The 27,966-nt window shown below is 42.6% G+C and overlaps 1 protein-coding gene across 1 annotated transcript; it reads left to right on the forward strand.

The window, feature by feature from the left end:
* Nucleotides 1-249: 249 nt before the first annotated feature.
* Nucleotides 250-27,763, forward strand: CUZD1 (CUB and zona pellucida like domains 1). The gene is made up of 22 exons (XM_049811260.1): nt 250-409; nt 747-857; nt 3,056-3,370; nt 4,414-4,455; nt 4,922-5,233; nt 5,703-5,837; nt 6,785-6,817; nt 7,763-7,804; nt 8,941-8,973; nt 9,118-9,150; nt 9,262-9,321; nt 10,207-10,242; nt 10,682-10,787; nt 13,450-13,631; nt 19,030-19,165; nt 20,294-20,508; nt 21,616-21,766; nt 23,178-23,401; nt 24,255-24,427; nt 25,094-25,479; nt 25,810-26,078; nt 27,591-27,763. Exons 1-22 carry the CDS (start codon nt 250-252, stop codon nt 27,761-27,763), a joined length of 3,327 nt encoding a protein of 1,108 aa, XP_049667217.1.
* The last annotated feature ends 203 nt before the right edge of the window (nt 27,764-27,966 follow it).

Genomic DNA, 27,966 nt, shown 5'->3' on the forward strand with positions numbered 1-27,966 from the left:
TGGAGAACATCAGCAGAAAGTTCACTTGATGCCTGCTGCCTAAGCCCCCAGATCTGCCGCCCAGATCCTTGTTGTCAATAGTAACAAAATATCACCTTACCTGGGTGATTATTCGCTTGAAGTTTTGACTCAAATTACCAGATTTTAGAGATTACAATCCAATTCACTCTTCCTTCAAGGACATAATCAAAACCATATCAGCAATCATCAGCTCCAGTTTCTATCACTGATTGCTGGTTTTCTCCGGTAATGTATTTCCTCAGCTCTCTCACAGTCCCTTCAACATCTCTGCATTCCTCCTTTGCACCCACTGCAGTAAATGAAGACACTGAGGGAGTATCTACACCAGGAATCCTAAGCACAGCTTACAAAGACAAAGTTGTAGTTGCAAAATCAATTTTGAGTCTAAGTAAGGGAGCTAAGGAGAAGCCATATTGTATGGAAAATGTATGCCATGAAGTTTTAATGAAGAGGGCTAGGAATACATTGCTTCCTGCTCCAGTGGCTAAGAACCTTAAAAATCCAAATTTTAAATATTCATTTATCATGGTATTATGTGGTGATAGAGACTCAGGTAGAAGAACGAGGGATAAGTCCGTGTTTGTTCTCTGAAACAAAGCTTCCTCTGTTTGCACACTTTTCTGGCAAAATGACAAATCCAGACAATTTTAACCAAAAATTTAATTCTGGCTCATATTCATCTTTGGTCATTAGTGTTCATTGTTCCTCTTGTTTCTTCCTCAAAGCTTCAACAGGTCATTGTGTGCTAGAAAAGGACAACTTGATCACATCTACCGCAGTCATAGACAGTACTGAGCCATCAACAACTCCAACACCGTCACCCACGCTGAGCGAAGGTAAGGAACCGTCAGATACAACCTGTGTGCCTTGAATCCTTTAGGAGCAACAACGTCTTTGTCCTGCATCATCCCACAAGGCACCATCCGGGGCTCAGAAAGTCCCTGATCTCCCACCTTTTCCCATTCTCTTTGTGGGGGAAACTCTTCTTCTGGCATCTTTTCTGTAACATGCTTTGCAAGTTTTTTAATGAATGAACTGTCTTAGTGAATCTAGGAAATAATTTCTTAGGTATTAAAAAATCTTAAAACCAGAATTTCACCAGACAGGCCCATTTTGCATAAGCCGTCAGCTGAGCTGGGACCTTCCTATCCACCACATGCTGTCCTGCCTCCTCTTCTAATCAAGCGGAAATTGGTAGCGTGGGTAGGTTTTAAACTCCTACGCAAATCTCCACCAGGGGAGATGACTATGTGTACTTTGCCTCTGGACTTGACAGATATTTTCAAGACACGCAAAAAAATGTGTGGGACACTATATTCTAAGTTCTTTTCTTGATGGACCTTTTCTGTAGTGCCTACAGCTGCTCTTCTAGCTTTCTGTGGACTCCAGGGAGCCAGAGGAACTGGTGGCCATCCTCTCCAAAGCCCCTCTTCAGAAAAGTGAAAGACACTTCCCACATAACCTAAATTCAGCTCTTTAAAGCTTTGACACAAAGCATTGACTTTGAAGAGATACAAACATCGATTCTTTTATTAATTTGCTGAAAGTAAAAAGTTGCCTTTCAGCTGTCTGTAGACAACCCCACAAGAATACATTAAAGATCCTTGGGACTGCTACTTAGTCCTTTATTTTCTGAAAATGTGCCCCCAAAATTTCAGATTGATGTTGATATTTCAGATTAATGAAATACTTCATTGACTTAGAAACTAACAAAAAAGATGCCTCCCTCACTATAAAGCCTTTTGTAATATCAGTTGGATCGCAACAAATTTATTTCTGCCTGTAATTTAAGTCAAGATCTGGATCTGGATATAGAATTTTAAATCTGTCTCTTTCTCACTATTCCCACCTGGATTTAGATAGCTACCATAGTCCAGTTCTTAAACATTTTATTTCACAACTTTCACCTTCCCTGGTGCATACTCAATGCCTAGATCAACAGGTTAATTGTCTTTTGTCTCAGTTATCATTTTTTCTCCCTGAAATCATATTTGACCTAGCTCTTGGGAAGCGAGCCAAGCACATTGTGCTGGCATTTCTTTACAGCCAACTTTTGCAGAAGTAAATGATAAGCATGGTATTTGGATGGAAGGAGCTTTGATCATGGTCAGCAAAAAGGAATTAAGGAGAATTAAGGAGAAAAAGAGTCCTAGGAAACATGGCCCTCATTCTGAATGGATGTGAATTAGTTGGTTACAAATGGCTGCCAGGTGACAGCAAAATGTCCCAAAATGAAAACCTTGTAATCACTGACCCACCAAGGAGTAAGACAGGTGTGTATACGTGGTACAGTTTATGATGGCCACAAACTAGGAGGAACTCAATTACGTTGTCGGCAGTGTCTCTGATTTCTTTCTCTAAAAGAAAAATACACTCCAGGCCCATAAAACTAATTTGGAACTTCAGATCCCTAAAAGCTTTTCCCTCTGAAAGTGAGATAAATGTGTGGAGTATTCCATAAGTACCCAGCTCTCAGAAATGAGCCTGGTCTGTAGAAATAGCTCTGCTACTATTCTGGGGAAATGACGCTGTGCCAACCATCTGTTATGCCAGAGGGTTAGCAAGGATGGGAAAAGAAGCTGAACCAGGCGATATTTAAAGGAAGAAACTTAGATTGCGAGGTATCCCAGGAAAAGGTTGGCTCTGGGTATTTGTGTTCATCCTTTAGACAGCTCTACAGTACAGCTGAGAATGATGGCAAAGAAAAGGTAGAAAACCTTCCCTTTGTTGCACAAAGCGGGGAGAGGTGGCAGCTAGCCGCCCAGGTGAGGATCATTTTCCCCAGAGATGAGCACATTCTGGAAGAGGACGGTGTCCGTGCCCATTGGGCATGTAGAAAGATGGGTTCGAGCATTTATAATATCTATCCCACGACGGCACTGAAATTCAGGGGAGGGTCCTTTGCCAGAGCAGACTCCGTTGCAGGCTACCTGCTCCTGTCTCCCCTGGGGTGGCACTTGCCCCGAAGACGGGCCGTGCCACCGCCTCGGCCAAACGCCACTGATGCTCTGGACGGGCTCTTTCTCCGCCGCAGGTATCTCCACCCTGCGACTGGCGGACGGCGACGGGAGATGCTCGGGGCGCGTCGAACTCTATCACGACGGCGGCTGGGGAACGGTCTGCGACGACGGCTGGGACCTGGCGGACGCCACAGTGGTGTGCAGGAGGCTGGGGTGCGGAGAAGCCCTGGTAGCTGTGTCTGAAGCCCGGTTCGGTCCGGGCTCTGGGGAAATCCTCCTCGATGACGTGCGGTGCAGAGGGGATGAAGACAACCTGTGGGACTGCTCCCACAGAGGCATCGCCGTCCACAACTGCCGACATAAAGAGGACGCCGGCGTCATTTGCGCAGGTACGCGAGCACGACTCGGGGAAATTATTGCTTCGCGAGCAACGAGAGCTTGCCTGCAGCTAAGATTTTGATGCACAACTTGTTTCCATCAGTGGAATTGTTTCAGGCGTGAAACCAAGACCTACGAGAATTTCTGTGTTTTACCACTTTTTTTCTTTTTGTTAACTCATGCAGTTTATTCACACAGGTTTGTGGTTTAATTTTTTTATTTTAATTCTCAAATCCTTTGGCTACCTGGAATATCATTTTCAATCGTATCTGATGCCATTTCCTACTCTATTACCTGACTGCTTTGTGCATTACTATTTGAATCATAATTTTACATCATCACTACTATATTTCAGTCCTCCTAGTCCTGATTTCATAAATTATGAACTAAGATTAGTAAATCAAATTTCCTTTTCCCATATTTAGTAGGAAATTATTTTCAGTAACTTCCTTTAGGATTTTCTTAATCAGTTCCCAGTTTTCCAGCAATTCTGTATTCTGACTGGAAACACATGTGTAGCTGGAGAGCCCGAGGCACTGCAGCCTCTGTCGGTGTTACGACAAGTGGTGGTCCACGGCCAAAGCTCATCCACGTGGCAGGCGTTCTATGAGCCTGAAATGTCCAAGGTGAAACCTAACTGGGTGAAAGGGGTTGTGGATGAGACCTGGCACAAAGAATGCTGGTTTACAGCTTATCCTAGGGATAACTTCCCCTGGGGAAAAAAAATCAAAGCAAATTTTTAATAGAGTTAGTTTATTTAGTAAAGACCTCAAGCAGAGTTAAACACACAACCCTAGCAGATGTGTCTGTTTGGTGAGTATGTCCCACACCTAAAACAATTATAGCTTACACCTGCAAGGTAACTGCAACCATTAACACCTGACATTTAAAAAAGGCTTTGCAGCCTTTTCCCTTTTAGTGATGATGCTTCCAGAGATGAATGAGTTGCTCTATATGACCACTGGTTTCTTTTTTTTCACATAGTAACTGCAGAAGGTTATTACGCATCCTCTGTAGTAAAACTAGAAATTAACTTTTCTATTTCCTTTCCTAGAGCCAGATACTTCCCCGGTCACAACAGAGACCATTCCAGCTGGTGAGTTCTCCCTAGATGGGTCTTGCAAAGCTTTCACAGCTGATATATTATATATAGTAACTCAAGCACTGGTAGGAAGGCAAAAATTTTATAGGTAAAAATTTCAAAGCAACTAAATGCATGTAAGATGAATTTCTGAGATACCTGAGGCTTATTTAGGAGTTTTGCTATTAAAGAATATTGGTATTGATAGGAATGGTTTTGTTAGCTACAGACATATACATCGGAGCCCAAAAGAGAAAAAAATCTTTATATTTACTCCCAGGTATATATGGCACACTATGAGAGTAAGGATTTATCACAGCTGATGAACTGACACAGTGTGGCTTGTTACAATAAGATTAATTTCATGGTTTTGCCACTTTCTGTGCAACACAACAAAGTTGGCTTTTGCTATTCGATAAATGCACCTGGAAAGCCCTTTTCTGAGGCTGAGTGTCCATGCATTTCCTTCTGCTTTTCCAAGACATGTCCCTGAGACTGGTTAAGGGACGGGATGTGTGCTCGGGACGCCTCGAAGTCTTTCACAACGGGAGCTGGGCAACCGTCTGCGATGATGGCTGGGACATGAAGGATGCCACGGTTGTGTGCAGGCAGCTGGGCTGCGGAAAGGCTGTCTCGGCCAAAATCGAAGCCTTTTTTGGGGAAGGCACCGGAGATATTCTCCTGGACAACGTGGCGTGCAGAGGGGATGAGTCCTCCCTGGAGCACTGCTCTCACGGGGGGCTGGGCACGCACGACTGCTACCACAAGGAAGACGCTGGTGTTATTTGTGAAGGTATTCACCTTTTCCATTTCATTTAACGTGAATTAAGTTTCCTAAGCCATGCATGCAAGCTGCTATGGGTGAAGGGAAGAGCTTGGTGCAGGCTTGGAGCCACTGTGGGAATGGGGACCCTTGGCAGCGGCCGTGGAGGGAAAGGGGAGGCTGATGAGAGCCAAGAAGGATGGCCACGGGCACCCTGGTCACAGGTGGGACCAGCCCCTGTGGGCTCCAAACATCCTGGGGCCATCTCCTCCTTCCACCAAGGGATTTCTCTACCCAGGTCTGGGGGAAGCAGAGAGGGAAAAGTGGAGCTATAGGCATTTTCCTCCAGAGAGGACCACCAGTAAGTTTTGGCGGACCAACCTGGACTCTGCTTTGGGGACAAAGATTATTTGCCTAAGACCCTCAAAGTACTTGTGTCAGACTTGCAATTTTATAAACGTATTTTCTTCTCTTTATGAATTTGTACTCATTTTCAAAGATCTGCATCATATTTATGTGAAGTCTATTGAGGAAAAGGAAGAAAATTCCTGCCAGCTGAGGATGCAGGTGGAAATTGTTTTGTTGGAGGTTCTGGCACTGGGTGAATGTGGTGTGTCTGACGCTAGCCATCAGTGTAGGCTGGCAGGCCACTGCATCTTTGTGGACTCCGCTGTTTCTGTCCAAGAGAAAGTGAGATCCTATAGGGAAGTGATACTCACGCTGTGCTGTCATACTGTATTATAATGATATAATGAACAACAATAGCTGTGGGACTTACGCATTCCTGAAGAAGTGAATAAGGCTTCTGTACCCCTCTGAAAAGGCCCATATTTTCACTTTGATTTTATTTTTGTAATTTTTTTCTCTTCTCCCCTTTTTCTACTACCATGCACTGTTCTTGGTTGTTGGTTACTGACAAATAATTACAATGAATATTTGAGAAACAATTGCAACAAATCTTTGATGTGCTGTACATAAGCTGCAAGCCCCAGGAGAAGCATTTCAGGAGAAATCGTGTTCAGACTATCAGCCCACATTCCTAATTCACTCGGTCCTGCTCAATCCAGCACACTGCAAGACATTTCTCCTCCGATGTATCAAGAGGCTGTATTGCAGCACAAGCCATACTCGCTTAAACATTTTAATAATTTACAGAACAAAATGCTTGTTTCCCAATTAACCTTCCCAAGCTGCACGTAATTTATTTAATTTTAAAAGGAGTTCCGGACAGCTCATCTGCTAGGCTCATGCAGATCTTGCAGTGGTGGAGCTACCTCACTGCAAACAGCAATTTATACTGGATTTCAGCCTGGGTGAGGACGCAGGATGGAAATTATACCTGTCCCCACCAGGTTTGCTTCTCTGCCCCCTCTGTCGACAGACGTACTCGTTGCATGGGGTGGCAGTGAAAATAGCCTGGCAGAAACACCTGCAGCCTTCTCCAAGGCTTCTTCACAAAGCATAACCTCAGTCACGGTTTTGGGGAGAGCCCTGACTGCCCTGCTGCTTGTCTCACTTTATAACTGAAAGCATTGATCTGGCTTTCCTTCTTTTGATGGTTTTTATTTTCTCTCCTGACAGTCCCTCCGGAGCTTATTGTACATGAACCAAAAGGTATGGAGTACTTCAGCGTTTGTTTATTTATCTCAGGTTTAGTCAAATGCAACTTATCCCACAGCAGAGTGCTGATTCCCCTGGACTTGAGCACCACTGAGCCAAAATTCATGCTTTCTCGGAGGTGATAGAGCCTTTACGGCATCGTTAGCCCTGAGGAATTCAAGGCGCTCAGGTGAACACCAACTGGTGGGATCTGCGGACAGAGGTGTCCTGCCACACGGAGCTCTTTTGCCTCTGTGGAGATACACAGAACCACACATATGGTTTCCATCCACCCTCAAGGGCGGTAGAAATACCGCAAGCTCGTTTACACAAATGCCAAATTATGGGGTAAATTGGGGATCTCGGTATATCAGGCCTAATTACATCTAAATGATAACGCTGCTTTGCTTTGTCAGTCTATGCTTTGCTCACTCAGTATTGGAAAAATTACTGAAGTGCGGCTTTTATTTTCTCTTTGACAGTCCCGACCGAGTCCACAACGACTGAAACAGCAGGTATTTATTTCTGGTCACTTATTGAACGGCAGTGAGCAGCGGTACTGCCAGACCATGACGGGCAGCAGGATCCCTGGCTCACACAGCGCTCCGGGACCGAGTCAAGAAATTCAGACACTCACATTTTCAGTCTCGGTTCAGGATTTAGCAGACTACCTGCCTTCCTGGCAAGGCAACACTGGCTGCCAGAGCCATGCCCCGTCCAGCCACGTTATTTGTTTCCCTGCCCAAGCTCAGGGTCTCGCTGCAGGGTTTTGCAGAGGAGATGCGTGCCGCCGTGCCGCCGCAGCTCTATTTTCACGGCCGTAGGCAGCGATGCTTGGGCCGCGTTCAGCCATGCAGCCAAGGGCTTCCCAGTTGCTCACGTGGCATCATGAGATGTTTCGGGGCAAAAATATACAATTAAAATGCAGACAAAATTTATTTCTTCTTTTCTTTCTCACAGTAACAGTCACTCCGACTCCTGAACCAGCAGACATTACCACCCGTAAGTAATACAGCGTTACTCTGGCTTACGTGCTTGGTTGTCTGCTCAAGTTCTGATCTTGTATTTACTGGCTCCTTGTCTCCACTGTGTGCGTATTCTCATGGATTTAACCATGATGCTGCAGCAGCAGCATCTTCCAGGTGCTGTGGCTGATCACCTCTCGAATGAGACCTGCAGGCCTCCCGTGGTTCGGGTACCTCACTGGGGTGGGTTGACCCTGGCTGGATGGCTGGTGCCCACCAAAACTACTCTATCACTGTCCTCCTCAGCTGGACAGGGGAGAGAAAATATAATGAAAGGCTTGTGGGTGGAGATAAGGACAGGGAGAGATCACTCACCAACTACCATCACGGGGAAAACAGACTCGACTTGGGGAAAATTAACTTAATTTATTGCCAATCAAATCAGAGTAGGATAATGAGAAAAAAACCCACTAAATCTTAAAACACCTTTCCCCCAACCCTCCCTTCTTCCCAGGCTCAACTCACTCCTGGTTTTCTCTCCCTCCTCCCCGCCAGCAGCGCAGGGGGACGGGGAATGGGGTTTGGGGTCAGTTCATCTCACGTTGTCTCTGCTGCTCCTTCCTCCTCCTCAGGGGGAGGACTCCTCACTCTTCCCCTGCTCCGGCGTGGGGTCCTCCCCAGGCTGCAGGTGGAGATCTGCTCCCCCATGGAGCTCCCTGGGCTGCAGGGGGACAGCCTGCCTCACCGTGGTCTTCATCCCCACGGGCTGCAGGGGAATCTCTGCTCCGGCGCCTGGAGCATCTCCTCCCCTCCTTCTGCACTGACCTGGGGGGCTGCAGGGCTGGGGCTCTCACGTGTTCTCATTCTTCTTTCTGGCTGCTGTTTCTGTGTGCCCTGCAACTTTTTTTCCTTCTTAAATCTGTTATAGCAGAGGTGCTACCACTGTCGCTGATGGGCTTGGGCTTGGCCTTGGCTAGTGGTGGGTCCGACTTGGAGCCGGCTGGCGTTGGCTCTGTCAGACATGGGGGAAGCTTCTAGCAGCTTCTCACAAAACCACCCCTGTAGCCTCCCTGCCACCAAAACCTTGCCATACAGACACAATACACTCGTGCCTACCCAGTGCTGGGACAACGTCTAACCTGCGGTTTTGTTTTCTCTCATGCCTGGGATCAGCCCCTGCAGAAGACACGACACCTGAAGCAGCAGGTAGGAATGGCTTTAGCTTTAGTAGAACTGGTCTAATGCTTGATCCTGGGAGTAAACCGATTCCCTCCCCATTAACAGCCCTTGTTTTGCTCACACAATAATGGAACAGTTACTGAAGCGTGGCTTTTACTTTCTCTTTGACAGTCCCGACTGAGTCCACAACAGCTGAAAAAACAGGTGTTCCTGGTCATTTCTTGAACCATGGTGAGCAGTTTACCTTTTTTCATGTGAGTCTTTAATGTATTTAAAATATGGACGATGTTTAATTTCATATTTCTCTTCTCATAGTAACAAACTCATCCACTCTACCAGCCTCTCCAACTCCTGAAGCAGCAGCCATTACCACTTGTAAGTAATGCAGCATTACTCTGGTTTACATCCTTAGTTCTCTATCAAAGTCATGATCTGATGATGTGTTGGCATGGCTCCCTGTCTCCACTGTGTCCATACTCTCATGGATCTAGTATTTAACTTTGGGAATAATTCCTTTGGCTTCAATACAAATTAAGGGACAGAAAATGCTGGTGGTATTGATCTGGGAGAAATACTCGCACTGATGAAAGTACTAGGGAAGGGGAAACCACTGGGGCAGGCACACTACACCAATACAAATTCAAATTTGGTCAAGATGATCGCACTCCTAGAAAGTCAGCTTCCCTGCACCCCCACTCGAAGTTGAGTCAGTGGGAATCCTTCTGACATTCAGTGGTATTTGGTTTGAACCTTAGTTTTCTACAATGGGATTTATCTTTTGAAAAATTTGAATTGCAAGTTCTGCTCATTAATTGAAAATATTCTGCCTCAGATGCTTAGATAGCAGACTAAGGTTTTCTTTTGAAGTCTGGCCCTATCAGCTACACATTGGTAAAGGGCACTCAGCTGCCTCAGTAAAACATGCAGACTTGTGTTGACAACATACAGGAGACTAAACTTCAGATGCAAAGCATGCATTTGAGCATGGGACTGTCTGCCTACATAAAGGAAAAACAGAATTAAATCATATTCCCTTAAATGCGAGTAATATGTCATCTTTAGTATTCAAGCCCCTACACTTAATACAAGCCTTTTGCCCATGACAACTCTATTCCTCAGAACTGTTGCTACTAACATTTCCTAGTCTTAATGCATTCAGCTGATTACAATGTATATTAATTGATTACATAAAAGCACACATTTTCCTAATTCAGTCTCACTTTTTTAAAAAAAAAAATAATATTTTTTTTTTATTAAAAGCCCATCTGAAAACAGACCCAGCACCTATAAACCCAGGTAAGGTATTCTCATTCTTTCTTCTTGTTAACAATTTCTCTTCCTAAGGGCAGTATATGCTGGGTAAGAGATGTGAGGTGGGGAAGCCTGGCAGATTAATGGCAGAGGGTGTCTGAGTGCAGAAGAAAGGGGGAAGCGGGAGAGGCTGGGAGCAGGCAGAGAGCTTGGGGATGCCACAGTTTACCCTGGGACCACGTGCCCCTGATACAGGGGCTGGCAGCCAAACCATCCTTCCTGGTAGGTGTCAAGGGGTTGTGCTGGCTTATGTGTACACCATCAAAAAAAGAGAAATTCAGGTCCTCTCCATTCAGCTGCTACTTCCAGGTACGGCAGCAAGGCCCACATTCGCATTTGCAAAGAGTACTAGTATTTAATTACATGCTGCATATTACTCTATGCTTACATATGCTTTATTAACATTGCATTTCTTCTTTTCCAGCAGACCTTACTTATCTGCCTAAATACATGCGGATGATGTTACTAAGATTCTTAGCTGGCCTGTGCCAACCGATGAGGCCTGGGCTGCAAAGTGTAAGATTACAAGGGTAAGTATTTATTCACGCACATGAGCTGTCCCAGCCAAACTGGGGCACCCCAAATGTGGTTTTACAGTGGGTTCTTACACCCGTCAAACGTCCACTTCCAACGCAATTTGACTAATCGCTCATACCCACACTACCAATCACTAATCATAGTAAAACTTTGCAAAACAATTCTATTTCTGCAGCATCCTTGCTGCCTGTCTATTGATCCAGATGTCCCTGGAGTCAGTCTTGCTGGAGTTACTGATCTATGATGCCAGATGATGCTGGGAGAGTTTCAAAGACATGTCAGAGGGGCTGGGATGCTGGCGTTATCTTGCCTGTCCAGTGGAATCCTTCATGTACAGCTCTAAGCTTCCACGAAGCAAAGTCCTTCATTCCAGGGCCAGGATGTCCTTTAGTTTGTTTTAATTAAGCATGATCAATACTGGAATCTCCAGTAAAATTCCACTACCTCATTACGTTACAGTTTATAATGAGAACTAATTAACTATTAACTTTGTTAATACACTTTAATCCTCTAAAGACTGATTGATACAAGAGTTAGGGAAGGGAATTCTCATAACAGTGACCCCCAGAAGACCCTACACCAATGCCGGAGGCTACCGTGCAGGGAACAGACACCTGAGCAACCCCCGATGCAGACCTAGGATCAACTCCTATGCCATGTTTCACATGCTATACAACAGCTGTGGCACAAGAAGGCTGGTAGGAAAGTATTTTTTTTAAATTATCATGTGCCAAGACGTTACCAAAATTATTTATGAAAAAAAAATTTCAAAAATATTTTTAAAGATTATTACCACCTGGTGCCCCCCCATGACTTTGCAAATGCCAACACTCAGGAAGTTGTTATGGAACATCCAGAGCATAGATGAATGTTATATTAACACCAAAACAAAATCATGTTTCTAAAGGTTCATTATTCTAAATTATATATTATCAACCTTCACCACTTCACACACTTCCCCACCCCGCTCCCCTTTCGTAACCCTCCCTCGTCAAGTCACTTTATGCTGCTAAATGTCCCCAAAAGAAAGACACTCTGCACATGGGTTATGTACAGCTGCGACATGCAAAGCGATGGCGTGTTCCCTCCGACATACAACAGAGAGCAGGATTTGACAAGCTGGGCGTTAGCGTGCTCACCACACGGAGGAGACTCCCAACAAACCTTTGCCAGCCAGGTGACGGTCAGGCGTGGAAGGGTCGGTCTTCCTCCATGGTTCCTTGAAACAGACCTTCCGCTGCGCTCAACTGTCTTCCTCCATGGTTTTTTCCCTTTAAGACTTTCTACCTCTCCATGTTGGTCTTTTCCCTCTCGAGTCCTTGAGCTACTAACTGAACCTAAATCAATAGTAACTGATTCGTCAGTAATTTCACCTCTCTTATCTCGCACACACCTCTGCAGACTTTCTCACAACCCGGCAATGTCCTCAGCTGGGACCCGCGGTTGGGCCACCTCGGGTGGCCCAGGATCCTCCCAGCATGGACAGCTGAGCCCTGTTACCCCTTAGGTTTCCCGACTTTCTAGAGACATTCAGGAAAACATTTCTGCCATACTTTGCAGCTCCAAACTCCTGGCCCATCAAGCCATGACCTGTTCCAACACAGTGGAAGGATCCATTTCTGGCACCTTTTACCCCCAAAATACAAACTCTCTTGCCAAACCTCGACTGCAAAACACACAGGAATGCTGGTGGCCGAACGATAGCCACTGTTACAGTCTCCAGACCGGGAAACTCCATCTAGATGATTTATTGTCAAGTTTGCCTTTTATGATTCACCATCTTTTTCAAAGTCAGAGAGGGCTTCGTCATACTATGTTCAGCCAAACCAGGATTTGTTTGTTCGTGCTACCCTCTACCGCACAGAGCCAAATCTGATGTTATTTACAGACGCATGTGTGCTCTCTCCAAATCCTCATGATTTTATGACTGTGGCATCTGATTTAGTCAAAAGAGAGTAAGGATAATATCTCAACAACCATTTCAAAATAGTTCCTCATGTGTGATTGACTTCATACGGACAACAACAAATACAACCACCAAAGATACCCAGTCCTGAAACACATTTGAGGTACCTGCTTGCAAGGAGCAGCAGGCTTTTAAATGAACTAGCTATTAGGATAAGAACACACAGTTTTGTTAGTTGGCTTTTTATGCTTAATTCACCTTAATATTCTGCTAGGGAAGAAGAATGAGTATAAATTCTCAGAAGGTATTTCACAAATTATATAAAAAAATTAGAGAAGGATGAAGCATCTGATTAAAGGGGGTTTGGTTGATTTGGGATATGGAATTGCTTCTTCATAGCTCTTCAGAAATCCTAAAGTTGAAATACAAAAAAACTGGAAAGATAAAAGGCCTACACAGTAACTCTTTCTCACATATTTTAAAATTCCATCAGGTGTTTTATATTTATACATCTACATACATGTGTGGTATATATGTTGTGTTACATATTAAACCAACATACATATTTAAGTTCCATATAGCTGCATCTGTGATCAGGAGTTCTGTGCTGTGAATTATGATTAACATCACAGTTAGAAATTTCTGAAGGAAAGTTTCTTTCAACCAATGAAACAAATGGGCTTAGTGACCACATCACAATTTTTGTATGACAATTATACGTGGGGTTTTTTTCATTTTTCTTTTCTCAGGTGTGTAAGGGACCCAACCTGTGGGAACTACTATTCACCAGGCAAGCGGATTTTCCGGTTCACGTTCAGAGCTCCCGTATACCAAAGAGTTTGCCTACAGTGCAAAGTATTAGCATGCAACAGATACAGTTATTCTTCCCAACTCTACCAGGGCTATCTGACAAGAGGCAAAAGAAGCGCAAGTGACAGCGTCATTATTATTACCGTCCCCAGATAATAACAGCCCCAGTAATGCTTCTTCTAATCGTAACATTATGTTGATCACTTTTATAGGTGATCAGTGTGTTGCACATCTGCTGCTAATTTCTATCAAATACATTATACTAAGGGGTGTAAATCTAAAGGTATTTTAATCTTAGCTGTACCTGTGTTCCTTAATTTTAGATCTTCTGGATCTATATTCCAGATTTGTAAAACCCTAAACTTCAGTAAACGCTCTCAGTGACAAAGAATGCTTGGATCAGCTGGCTGATTTTTTCTCATCAAGACTTGTTTCTCCCTCACAGTTCTTCCAGTTCTCCCCATTGTACCAAATAACTCGAATACTGGGCATTTAAGGAAGATTAACCCGCATTACAGATGCACATGTCACAGGGCTGTTTTCTGAGCTCTCAAAGAGACATAAATGAAAGGATAAGCATCCCTCCTAACCAGTAATGTCTGAGCAATTACCTTAAATAGGAACTCAAAAATATTTGGAAAAAATATTGTACATGTATGGAGATACACTCTCTGCAATACCTATAAACTATTATAATCTTTCCATATGTCGGGTTTTATTACTGGAGATTAGAACTATAAAAAAATTGTACATGTAAATTTACTTCATTATAAGCATTTGCTTCATCCTTTTTCTTTCAATAGCTGTTCAAATGATATCACTTTGAGCCAAGAAAGTGTTTCTGCACTTTAATGTTAAATTGTCCTCCTTGGAATGACTTAGTGAAAGAAAAAAAAAGGAAATTAATAATTTTCAGTTCATAATAGAGAAACACATCTTGCCGATTGCAGAACTGTACAGGAGTACATCAGTCATCTCAGGGAAAGAGATTAATTAAATATGGACATTCTGGTGAACTCAGCCTGTGAAAAGCATCTTTAAGGCCAATACTCAGTTTTCATATGGCGAGCATGTGCAGATTACTCAACCTCATAATGAGATGCCCTGTACTGAATAAGGAAGCCTAGCATCTCGAGGCTGTGCCGCACAAGGCCAAAACAAAACAAAAAAATCCACTTTTTTCAGCAACTTTTATGCTTCATCCCTTCAAAACAGGGACTAGAGTCATTCTGAAACTCAGCTTCTCCATGGATAACTTAGCCAGCTCTCAACTGCCAAAATCACGCAGATGTCCCATGAAGGCTCCAGATCTACTCTCTCACCTGGTGGTTAAGCCTTGGCACTGCCTGAGCAGGCTCACCGCCAAAACCCTCATCCTGCACGACCGTAATGCCCGTCCTGAGTCAGAGTATTTCCTAATCACACTTCGTTCATACAAAACTCCGTCACCCTGGTAACCCTGCTGCTCTGCTTCGCACAAGTAACGGTTTAAAGTGCTTGAAATCACATTTTCCCTGCTGTTGTACTCCCGGCTGCCGGCAGTGAGAGAAAGTGCCTGTAAATAACAGTGTCACAACAGCTGAATCCTTGCTGCTTTGTACTAAAGTGCACGCTAATTTCTTCTAAGGATCTGCTATAGTAAAACACCTTCCCCACAGTCATTCTCATCTTAAAGGACTTTCAGGAAGACTTGCTGGCCGTTTTCTTTTGAGGTAGGAGAGGAAATGCAAAGTGGGCCATTAATATTTCAGCGTTACCTGATATCTGAACACATCACACTACCTCAACCTGGGCTTAACACACAAGATTTGAAAACAGTTTGAACACTCAGAGACAAGATGGAGCTGCCAGCCAGGCTCAAATGTGAGCACGGGCTCAGCCCTTCGGAAACACTGGGCCACTGCTTAGGGGTCTAGTCCCTTCATATCATCTCCAGCGCAAGAAAATTTCCTAATCGTTCGTATACAAGTAAATCCAAACAGTTTGACTACCAACCTGTAACTACCAGAGTAACTTACCAGGCTGCCGTAGCCAGAGGTATTTTTTTCTTGGTTCTGATGGACACAGCGTTGATTGGCGGGGCTCCACACGCCAGTTCAGGCATTGAAGGCATACAAAATGGATGTTAGCATTTGAAAATTCCTTGCAAGTATGCGTGTGGGTTTAAGAAACGAAAGGCTATACAGAGTAAATGCAAATTTAGCATTTCCAGAAGCTAAAGGGAATTCAAACGCTATGCAGCAACTTTATACATGTATTCAATGCCTCCACGTTTAAAGACAGGATAGGTACGTTGTCATGATGAAGAGAGTTGCATTCAAAATCCTTCAAGTGAGTTAAAAATCAGAGAGAATTGTAAAGAAGGCATAGGTCTGAGATTAGAAATATAGGATCATTACAGATGCATCATATTTCAGTTTGTTTATAAAAGAAAAAAAATATGGGTTTGTACCAAAAAAAATTGGGTTTATGGAAGGAAAGCACCTGGATCTGTTTCAAGAAAGTCTGCGTTGCAATTTGACTTTTCTAGTAAGCTTGCCAGAACACCTGTTTGCACAGCTGTAGGATACCTGCTCTCTGTATTGGAAAGAATCACACGGGTACAGCACCGAAAAGGTCAGGGTAACAGCACAGCTGTGGCACTGGCACTATCACAACCTCGAGAAGCTTTAAAGATTGGGAATCCGCTCCTGCAGTAAGAAATAGCCTGGATTTCAAGAGCTTTGGTCCTTATGGAAAGACAGCCAAAGTAGCGTAAATACATTGGAACAGATACTCAATAGCCTCGTGCTAGAAGGAATTGAGGCTCTTAGGACTGTGCTTGTTTCCTCACCTTGGGAAGGAAAGGCTGATTCCTTTTTTTGGTAGCTGCTGCTGTGGGACTAAGAAACTTTTACGTGCAAAGTGGGTGCAGTGCAATCTTCTTTTAAACCTGGGACTAACACGAATCTGGCCTTGTTCATCCACGAATGTTTCAGCAATGGGAAATTATTACTTATGACAACTCTACTGTGATAGTTGCACTTTTCAACCTGAGGAATCCTCAGTGAGGACAGGGAATGATTTGCCCAGTGTAATCTAAAGGGAAGGTGTCAAAATGAAGGTGGGAAAACCCAAGCTCCTGCTGAGCAGCGCTAAGAGCAAACTGCTGAATGTGTCTCCCAAGGGAGTCTGTCAATCCCTTCCAGAACATTCCTGCTCACGTCAACACACCCAAACAGACGCTCAATGAAAGCAACCGAAAAACGTGCTTTGAACCCACAAGAGCCAACAAAAGCACAGTTAAACATACTCCACGCAGTACATATTAAAAAAAATGGGCACACCTGTTACTTTCTCATTTATATCTGTTAAAAAGAAACAGTAACTGAGAGATTAAGCCCTCCCTCCATGATACCGCGTAATACGAGATGATTATGAAATAGCAGGGGGTATAAAAGTTGGAAAAGCCTAACCACCCTAGCTGCCATCAAAATGCAGGTGCTCAGACAGTTCCTTCTCCTGCTTCTCTTCGCTGCTCTAGCTCTCGCTGAAGACAACTCAATTGAATACACGGGTATGGAAATCTAGTCTTTTTTTTCACCTGTGAAATTTTATTAGGTTTTGCACAATAGGTATTTTATAGGCAACTGAAGGGAAAAAAATGTTAACATATCCCTAAAAGTGCATCTTCTTTTAATGTACTGCTGCACAATAGTAACACCCGAATATGCCAGCAAGAGTTAAAAATGGTAAATAATTTTAAAAATCAATATATGACTGCCTATGGCAAATTTTTAACTTAAGAACTTGATTTTTAAGAGATTTTTACTCTGGAACAGAAATTTGCATTTATAGATTAATACTATATTGGAGTAACAGGAATAAAGTGACTTAACTGGGAAATGGTTGCTTTTTAAAAGAGATTTGTTTATTTTTTTCCTTTGTTCAATCAGAAGCAATAAAGAGTCATGTCTTGCTCAATTTAGGATCACCATTCTGTGCTCAGATCAGCAATTTCCCTGATTAATGGTGGGTAGCTACTGTACAATAATGAAGTATTGCTGCAGAGCTGATCTAGTGATGCTGGGCTACAGAACAGTCCAGAGGGACGCAGAGGGATGGTAGGGCTGACCTTGTAATGCTTTTACAATTAGGAGGTTTCACAGGTGACGAGAAAGGTCTCTCCTAAACCTTTCTTTTCCCACTGGAGGTCATCAGAGAGTCTGACCTTTTTACCTGGGACCGCATACACCGTATAGGGCATTCTTCCTGCTGTTTTAGACTATTCTTTTTAGATTAATATTAAAGGAGAAAGGAGATGTTATGCTCAAACTGGATTATAAACTTTCTCTAAAGTTTCCTATACAATGGCCATTACTGCAACTACTCCATAACTTATTAAGTGACGTCAGTGATGTCAACCATGGTTGGTTTGTGGGTTTTTTCACAAAAGAACAGGGTTGAAGTCCAGCTAGCCCCACGTCCTGAACCCAGAAACAGTCAACAGAGACTGGTCAGGCAAGAATATGCATATTCTGCGTAATACTTCCCCAGAATACTCTCCCAGTCACCAGCAAATGTGGTTCAGGACTTCTGAAACAGAGGAAATGCTCTTTGTGTTTAATAGTTACCAAAGGCTTTTTCTTTCACGGATTTGGCTGTTCTATGTTTTACTTTTACCATCCACATCACCCTGCAGCAAAGATCCACGTGCAAAGAGCCAGTTCCTTTTGTTTCAAAACCACAACTGACTGGTTTCATTCCAGGCCACTGAGTTACTGTATTGGAAGAGAATATTTCATATTAAAGCTCTCCATCAATTTACAGACCTCTAGCACCTCCTTTCCCCACTAGTTCTCCCCTTTCTGACCTAAAATACTTCAGTCCATTTAATTATCCCTTGTCTGGAAGCTATTCTGAACTTTCGATCATCTTCCTTGCCATTCTCCAAAGCTTCTCGTGTTTAGCAGTACCTGTTTAGAGATGGAGGATGAGAATTGTATGCAGCAGTAAATACACAGTAATCCTACACATGCTCCTTCAGAAGCTCAAATCCGAAAAGTCTTTTGGATTCTCTGAGCATAGGTTTTCAAATGCTTTTAAGTCAAGGGCTGAAAGTCTGACCTGGATTCAATGATCTTTAGGAATCGAGTGTAGTGGGAAGACCAGAGGCTTGAAATGCTTGTGGCAACAAACCTTGCTGAAGAGTGTTGCTGAGGTGTCCCATATGACTTGGCATTTCCAGTTTTGCCACTGGCTTCATCTGTGATACGTGTTCCCCTACCTACCCTTTTCTCTGCTACTAGGAAAATTAGGATAAAAAGTATTTTCTAATATTCTTTTACTATTTAATGCTTCACGTTTCATAAACTGCAGTAATATAAATGCAAAAAAATAAATAGTACAACATTTTGCATGTCTGTTTCACAATGGACTGTCCCAGAGCCTTTGCATAGTGTAGGATGAAACATTATCACAAGAGGAAACTTGAGAGAGAACCTTGCAAGCTGATTTTTGTTGTTGCTGTTCTTCACTAGGTGTATCTCGCTGTGGTGCTTCACTTCACGAGCTCAACAAAGCATTAAAGATTCAACTAAAAGCAAATGCAAACTGTGTCTGGCAAATTCAGAGGAATGTCAATCAAACAATTAGGCTCATTTTCTCCCATTTTAAGTAAGTATTTCCTCCAGATGCTTTTGTACTGTTTCACTCCATTAGAATACAGCACAGAATAATTTTGCATCCAAATATTTCTCCGTATTGAATCTGCATTGTGGACTCCAATGAATCATAGAATGGTTTGGGTTGGAAGGGACCTTAAAGATCATCTCGTTCCAACCCCCTGCCATGGGCAGGGACACCTTCCACTAGACCAGATTGCTCCAAGCCCCATCCAGCCTGGGCTGGAACGCTTCCAGGGATGGGGCATCCACAGCTTCTCTGGGCAACCCGTGCCAGTGCCTCACCACCCTCACAGTGAAGAATTTCTTCCTAATACCTAATCTAAATCTGCCCTCTTTCAGTTTAAAACCATTACCCCATGTCCTATCCCTACAGGCCCTTGCAAAAAGTCCCTCCCCATCTCTCTTGTAGCCCCCCTGTAGGCACTGGCAGGCTGCTCTAAGGTCTCCCCGGAGCCTTCTCTTCTCCAGCCTGAACAACCCCAACTCGCTCAGCCTGTCCTCATAGGAGAGGTGCTCCAGCCCTCCGATCATCTTCGTGGCCCTCATCTGGACCTGCTCCAACAGGTCCAGGTCCTTCTAATGTTGGGGACCCAGAGCTGAACGCAGGTGGGGTCTCACGAGAGCAGAGTAGAGGGGCAGAATCTCTCTTGATGCAGCCCAGGACACAGTTGGCTTTCTGGGCTGCAAGCACACATTTCCGGGTCATATTCAGTTTTTTCATCCACTAATAACCCCAAGTCCTTCTCTGCACGGCTACTCTTAAATCCACTCATCGCCCAGCCTGTATTTGTGCTTGAGATTACCCCGACCCACGTGCAGGACCTTGCGCTTGGCCTTGCTGCACTTCATGAGGTTGGCACGGGCCCACCTCTCAAGGCTGCCCAGGTCCCTCTGGACGGCATCCCTCCCCTCCAGCGTGTCGACCGCACCACACAGCTTGGTGTCATCGGCAAACTTGCTGAGGGTGCGCTCAATCTCACTGTCCATGTCACCAACAAAGATGTTAAACAGCACCGGTCCCAATACCGACCCCTGAGGAACGCCGCTTGTGTATCTATCTATGAGCCTGTGTATCTATCAGTGAGCTTAGGTAGTTCTCACTGTGTTTTTTCAATAGATTTGCTCCTTCTTCAAGCTGTGAAACAGAAAGTATTAAAGTATATGATGGTCCCTCAACAAATTCACCTCTTCTTGGACAAATATGTAACGACACTGATGCAGTCCCGGTACTTCAATCGTCTTCAGACAGTTTAACTTTTCATATAACTACAAATTCCATGGCTTTCACACGGAACTTCTTTGTCTTCTATTACTACTTTTCACCAGAAAAAAGTAAGTCATTAAATACCATTTGAATTATACCATTAAAAGAAACATTGCCATTAAGGGAAAGTTTAGGACTGCAATTACAGACTATTAACAGAATCTTTAATCAGTCTCACTCAGTTCTTCAGGCCTTAGAGAATGGTGTGGGGGAAAATCAGTGAAAGGAAAGAGGCAGCAAAACAGTGCACTTGCAGAGAGCCTAAAAAGTTAAATTTTACTCAGAAAAAATGATTGCAAAGGCAGGATTATGGAACTCTACTTTTACTTACAGGCTTCTACTAAATTTACTCAGTTTGCAAATATTATAGCGTTTACCCAGAAAGAGAGTACGACCACGTAGTCAGAACTCCTGCCGAGTACAGGTCACAGAAATCAGTAAGGATTTTCATTCAACAAGCTTCTTACATTTTTCCTTAAAAGGTAAGAATAGCTCGGACAAAATCAGTCTTGGCTTGCGACCAGTTCCTTTGCTTCTGCTGATCTGAGTGACATGGTATTAAGCTCTTAAAAGCTTCAATTTTACAGAGTAGTTACCACATCCTATTCTATGCTGCTCCAGTGCTTAACTTTGCTGCTGAAATATTGAGCCCTATTTCTAGTCTACATTTGTCTTTCTGAGGTTTCCGCTGACTTCATTTTACTATGCCTTTGCGTGTCAATTAAAATCTCTCTCAGAGTTTAAAATTTTGCACTTCCATATAGATCATGGCCAAGGTCTCACAGATTTCTCTAATATATAAAGTTTCTCAGGGTTCCTTTTGGTTGGTGTAGCATCTTCATTACCAGTTTTTCAAGATGGCACCTAATTTACCCAAAACGTAGATATAAATAATTGCTCACGGTATCAAAGCTAACTTATCTACAGCCATCTCAGATGTCATTGCACTGTGCCTCACAGATATACCATAGTGACAACAGGCTTCATTTTGTAACATCCACCTGACCTGACATTCTCTATAGAAGTTTTATCTTTAGTACCTTTAATCATTTCCAAAGGAATGGAATCCTCAAGAAACAATCCTGCTAGTTACGTAACTTCAGGTCTTTAATTTATTTTTCTATGGCTCATTACATATACTGTTATGTTACCAATATATCTACTCTTCTTTTCAGAAATTGAAAATTGTGGAGGACAATTAACTGGTCCCAATGGGACACTTACCAGCCCTAACTACCCAGAACGTTACCCTGAATTTACGTACTGTGTCTGGCACATACAAACAGCAAAAAACTCGAAGATAAACTTACAGTTCCAGGATTTTTTGTGAGTAAATGCCCTAATGCTCTATTAGTCTTCTTTCATTCTGTTTAAAAGCATTACTTTTAAATACAGAAACCAGAAGTGCTTTCAAACTTTTACAACATGTATACACTTTTAAAACGTGCTTTGCTGACTCTTATGATAAAGTAATTGCAACGTGTTCCCCATCACCATACGCTACCCTATAGCTACCGCAGTGCCAGTCAGTGGAACGCAGAAAGCATTTCAGGTGACCAGCCACGAGGCGCAGGGCCATTTTAAGCTAGCCTGCATGCCCTGAATTTAAATCCACCAGTACAAATAAAGCTTTTGCTACATAAGGCACATGTTTAAAACCATCACGTGTACTGTAATTGCAATTTAGAACTGAGGGTCAAAAGAAGAAGAAAGCAAACATTGCCCAAAGTATGTCTTCCTTAATATTGCTGGCCGTTGGGCAAAGAAGGTAACGTAGCACTGGCTTAAGTACCTCCAGGTATAAATGCTAATGGATGCATTGGCATAAGGAGACCACACTGGCATGGATTTTCCTGACCCATATTGCACTTTATCAGGGTTGGTCTCCCATACGTAGCAGCCCGGTAGCCCTTTTTTGGCTTTCCCTGCACCAGTGGACACTGTGCATGGAGGAAAGTCTCAAGACCAAGGTAATTCAAAGGGCGATATCTTCAAGAACATTTCTGGAGATATTCAGACAGCAGAATGCTGTATAAGAATTCAGTATTAAACATATAGGATTTTATAGGAAATAGTTACCTTGACCACTGCCCTCTGAGAAGATGAACTCCGCGCATCGTGTATGCTCTCACCAGTCCTGCTCAGGGTCCATCTGCTGGTCCATCAGGAACGGAGATGTTGTTCTGGAGGCATCCACCCACCGCGGTACAGCTGGTGCTTTTCATCAAGGGTGGCAAGCACCAAGATAAGCTCTCATGCAGATCCATAAAAAGGGCAAGAACCTTCCTCTAGTGACATACACAAGAGGCTTCAGAGACCTGCTTAAGTCAACCCTACACTTTAAAAGCTCTTTAGGATACAGGATTATTTACATACATATAAAAAAATATGTATTTGAAGGTGTGGTTACATTCAGTAAATAAATAGCAATCAATATATACAGTATCAGAGCTATAAAAACATAGCTGATGCAGCTTCTGTGGAGAGCTACAGCAAAATGTTTGTTATTTCGATGGGAGCAGAATCACACTCTTATTAAACATTTCTTGCCTTTGAGGGATTTCCATGATTTATTTGGTTTTAATAATGTCTATTTATGTGTTCTTTTATTCTCCATTCTGTTTTTTCAGTCAACTGGAATTCATCAGACACTTTATCTGCACTGGATCCTCTATCCAGTATGAGCAATGTTCTCTACACTCAGGTTTCCCTGTAACTATTTTTTCTCTGTCTACAGCCTGGAACTAGACCGAAACTGCCAATTTGATTTCACAGCAGTCTATGATGGCCTCACCACTAATACTGGCTTAATAGGAAAAGTATGTGGTCTTGCTCAGCCCACATTTGAATCTTCTTCAAATGTTATGACAGTTGTGTTATCTACAGACTATGCCAACTCCTACAGAGGATTTTCTGCTCAGTATACCAGCACTCCACTGCTCGCTCCTGCGGAGCCCAACAGTAAGTACCCTCGCTACATGAATAGGATGCTGTTTCTTGTTCTCACATGTGATTCTTCCCTTCCCTTACAAATATCAAGAACTGATGTTTGATACTAAGGATTTAAGTCTTTTTATTGGTAGTCATTAACCCTCTTTACATACAAAAATCCCGCATCATCTCACCTATGGAGCATAAGTTATCACCAAACCCATCTGCGAAAGAAAGCCTGTTCTTTCACTTTTTGGTCCTTTTTTCTGGCTGGCACCACTGAAAATCTCAGTTTTTCCTTGGTTTGGACAAAGCAGGCATTGTTACCATCCTAGAGATGCCGAGATAAACTTTTTTTGACTGGTTAAGTTTAAATGGTTTTGTTCCTTGAGATACTCAGGAAAATGGTCTGCATTGGTTAGACAAACAGGGTTTAGATGTGTTGCAATTTCCTTTCCCCCAGAGCTTGACCATTATCCTTATTCGCTCCATGTTTGCATGCCCATCCTCTCATTAACAGAGGTGGAAAACAAACCTCTAAAACCTCGATGTCTGCCATAAATCAATTTCCTCACCCACCGTTCTGCACTAGCACTTTGATTCCTTTTCCCTTTTGTAAAGGGAAATTCATTCTATGTTTCCGGGTTTAAAATTAAACTTTCAGCATGAGTTTTATATGGTTTTGCTTACCTAACATTTTTTAAGTCGAGCATGAAATTTTGTTCCAACTTCTGCATGACCTTAAACGTGCATGAGCCATTTCAAACTGACAAATCAAGAACCATGCAACAGGTTCAAGTGCCTAGACCAATTGAGAACTGACTGCAGCAGTTTGTGGTAACATGGTGGTTTTGTGTTTTTTTAATTTCTCTTTCAATGGCAGCACTCCTTACGTGCTCTTCAGATAGCATGAGAATTGTTCTGAGCAAGTCTTATCTGACCTCCCTTGGTTATAATGAAAGTCACCTACGTCTGAATGATCCATCTTGCAGTCCAGCTGTAACAGATTCAGTGATCTTTTCTTTCCCATTAACCAGCTGTGGAACAACTAAAAAGGTAAAGAGAGAAAAAGTTCTGTGAATAACCTAACAAAAGCTTATGAATGATAAGAGCTTGTAAAAGCAGTTTATGAATATCATGTGAACAAGCTGATTTACTTTCACTTAGCTCATCCCATTACTGATTTCCAGTCTTGAAGTAGAAAGAACCTTTTTCCTCTTTAAGAGCCTGATGATCAATGAGCCTTTTGAAGGAAGTCCAGGGGAGTCCACACAAATTCACCCCAAGTATTTCATTCCCTCTCCGACCCAGTTTATCAGAAGTAGCACAATGTTAGGTACGCAACTCAAACATTCCCTGCAAGTGATACAGCTGGCACTTGTCATGGCGTCACAAGGAAAGGGGAAAAACCCCAAGATGTGAAGACTCCCAAGAGCTAGTTCATAGCATTGTTTTGATAAGGGTGACCGAAGCATAGCTGTGGGACTTTCCACACTCCGTGCAGTATTCCTTAATCTTTTTGCTGCACAGGCTGGTTCAGCGTTTTGAAAAAACAGGAGGAGGGTTGATAACAGTTTTTTGGTTGCAACCTGTTTCACATTTCAAAGGTAGCTCGAGCCTCTGATAAACGTAGCTGGGTAGCTTTGTAACTTTAGTACAACTGCTTTCAGCAGCACCGCTCGTGTAATCACAACTGAGCACTTCGTATGATTCCATTTACAGGATGAAGGTCATAGCATCACTTACACCAACATCATATCTCTCTCTGCAACTGGCAATATTATCACCCGTCAAAAAAGCATACAGATCATTGCAAAATGCAAAATGGAAAACAATTCAACCTTAGAAGTCATTTACATAACAAAAAATAATATAATCCAAAACACAACTGCTGTGGGAAAATACAGCGTTAGCATGTCATTCTATGATTCAGATACATTCTCCAAGCCTGTATCCGAGTCCCCGTACTACGTAGACTTGAACCAAACCCTTTTTGCTCAAGTCAGTCTTCATTCCACTGACGCAAATCTTTTGGTGTTTGTCGATACCTGTGTAGCATCTCCACAACCCGATTTTGGATCGCTAACGTACGACTTGATCAGAAGCGGGTAAGACCCTAAATTATTTTGACTGTCTCCTAATATGTGAGGAAATATAATCTAAATGTCAAGGGTAGTTCTTTTGTCTCTCTTCCACTTACCTTCTTTAGTACACTGTGGTTGGAAGCCAATTTCACAGAAATTTAAAGGCATTACATAAACAGAGCTAGTTAAAACAAGCACCACATTGCACTGGGCAGAGGCAAAAAAGCACAGCACTGTGTGCCCACATGTAAAAATAATGCCCTAGTTAAAATGCTGTGGTTACAGTTAACAGTAGTTAGCAAGAATGATTATTGTATGTGGACTACTTTAACAACTCTGTAAATTCTGTTGCAGCTGCAATAAAGATGACACTGTGGTAACCTACCCACCACTTGAACACTATGGAAGATTCAAATTTAATGCCTTCAGGTTCCTGCAGAGCTCTCCATCTGTTTATCTCCAGTGTGATATTTTAATTTGTGACAGCAAAACCCCAAACTCTCGCTGTACTGAAGGCTGTATCTCCAGGCAAAAAAGAGCTATTTCTGCATACACGTGGAAAACTAATACCATAGTAGGACCCATCCGCCTGAAAAGAGATCTCAGGTCTGCTGATCACTCAGGTAAGAGGAATACATAAATTAAGACCCTGATTTAAGCTCTTCTTTGGTGTAAATCCGTTACCTTCGTTCCACTGATGAAATAAGTGAATTACACTAGTTCAAAACTAACGTGGCACCAGAGAAACAGGTTCAACAAAGCTTGTGTGAGATCACACAACAAAGTTTTGTGAGATCACAGAAATACCGTTCAAACCGACAGACTGATGGCTTTTTAGATTAAGGTGTGCCGTTCGAAGTAGAAAAAGCAGCATTCACTCCTAGTTATAAAAGCAGTGCATGCAGAATCTGACTATGTGTTCAGAAAAAGTTATGAAAGAAAATATTTCAGATTTTCAAATGTGACAGTTTTTGATGAGGCATACAAAAGGACCAGGGCTCATTTCCCAAAGACACAGACTACTTAAAGAACGCATTCCAAATAAGAGCCAGGCTTTGTTACAACCCACGCATCTTCTAACAGTCCACTCAATTTCACTCAGTTTTACTTGTTGGTACTACAGAAAAGCAATGCCAGATGATAAACACAGATGACTTACTCCACACTAGGTTAAATCCTCACACTGTACATATTGCCTATTAGAACAAAAATATGACGAGGACAGCCACTGGAGCAGAACACAAAACCACCATGCTTTTAAATTAGAGCAGCAAAGCTGTTTAAGACAACTAAGCTTTAGTGCCCCCATCTGACATACTCTTTCGCACAATTTGCAGTCTGCTTTACAGTGGTCTAGATGAGTAGACAGCTAACATAGACTACAAAACATGGAAAAGCTATTTTTAAAAGCCTGTATTGGTACTCCCACTGTGCTCATTGTGCTTTTCTCAGGTGAAGCTTTGTGCTCAATAGAAGTTAGAACAATGTGCCATATGCTTTCAGGTGTCAGATCTAAGAAGTATTAATCACACTCTTAATAGCAATAAACATTTTCTTCCTTTTTAAAATAATTATTAACCTCTTTGAACTCTAGCAGCATTTTAAACATGTTCCCTTCTCTTTTAATAGTGAAAGACTTTGCATCCATATGCTAGAAACTGGATACACGAATAATGTGAAAAGGATGCAAGTGCAAATAAATCACACTCAAAGCATTATAAAATATAGATTAATTCTCACAGTATCTTTCATGATTTACAGAAAATAATGAGTTTTACCAAGGACCAGCTAGTAAACCATTAGAAGGGACAGAGTTAGAACAACAAGTTTCTTTGTTGCCCAGCTTTGCTTCAGCAATATGTCTCCCATCTATCCGGTTCTAAAGATAATGGCAGCACTGCTTGGCAGAAACTTGGCTACAGCAATAACAAAGAATCTGTTAACGTTGCAATGCTCTTCTGCGTGATTATTACAAATTTTTACAACTCTTCAGTACTACAGATTCAGAATTTGCAATTGGTGTGGGTCAACTCCTCAGAACAGAAATATCTGAAAAAAAATGCTTGTTTAATTTTCATTGAAATGACATGGTATTCCAAACTCTGAACATCCCACTTTATTTTTTCTCTACGCAGAATCCCTCACTAAAACAGATCCTGAAGAAACCCTGAACCTGCAACAATACAACTTCTACACTCTTTCATTTGTGGTTTTAATTTCAAATGTTATCATTGTGGTAGCTGTGATACTAAAATACCACAATCGCCAAACAGGATACAGCTACCAAAAAATCCAGAGCTCATATTAACTACTTCAGGATATTCTGAATTTGCGTCAACTTCCATTCAGATTTGACACCCAAAGAGGGGAGAGGGAAAAAACCCCAAACCAAACAAAAAAATCAATAAACTAACAGCCTTGGAACACAACAATGCTTGGAAACACATTTCAACTTTTTTTGTAATTAAAACCTCTCAACCTAGTACTCTATCTTAAATCACCGAGATGAAA

The sequence above is a fragment of the Accipiter gentilis genome, chromosome 9 (genome assembly GCF_929443795.1).
Source record: "Accipiter gentilis chromosome 9, bAccGen1.1, whole genome shotgun sequence".
Taxonomy (NCBI): Eukaryota; Metazoa; Chordata; class Aves; order Accipitriformes; family Accipitridae; genus Astur; species Astur gentilis.

What these genes read in the sequence shown, in the direction of transcription:
- CUZD1 (XM_049811260.1), top strand. Translation starts at nt 250, where the DNA reads ATGTATTTCCTCAGCTCTCTCACAGTCCCTTCAACATCTCTGCATTCC. An exon ending in TATTGTACATGAACCAAAAG is followed by an intron (nt 6,818 to 7,762) that starts GTATGGAGTACT and finishes TCTTTCTCACAG; the next exon opens with TAACAGTCACTCCGACTCCT. An exon ending in CTACTTTTCACCAGAAAAAA is followed by an intron (nt 20,509 to 21,615) that starts GTAAGTCATTAA and finishes TCTTCTTTTCAG; the next exon opens with AAATTGAAAATTGTGGAGGA.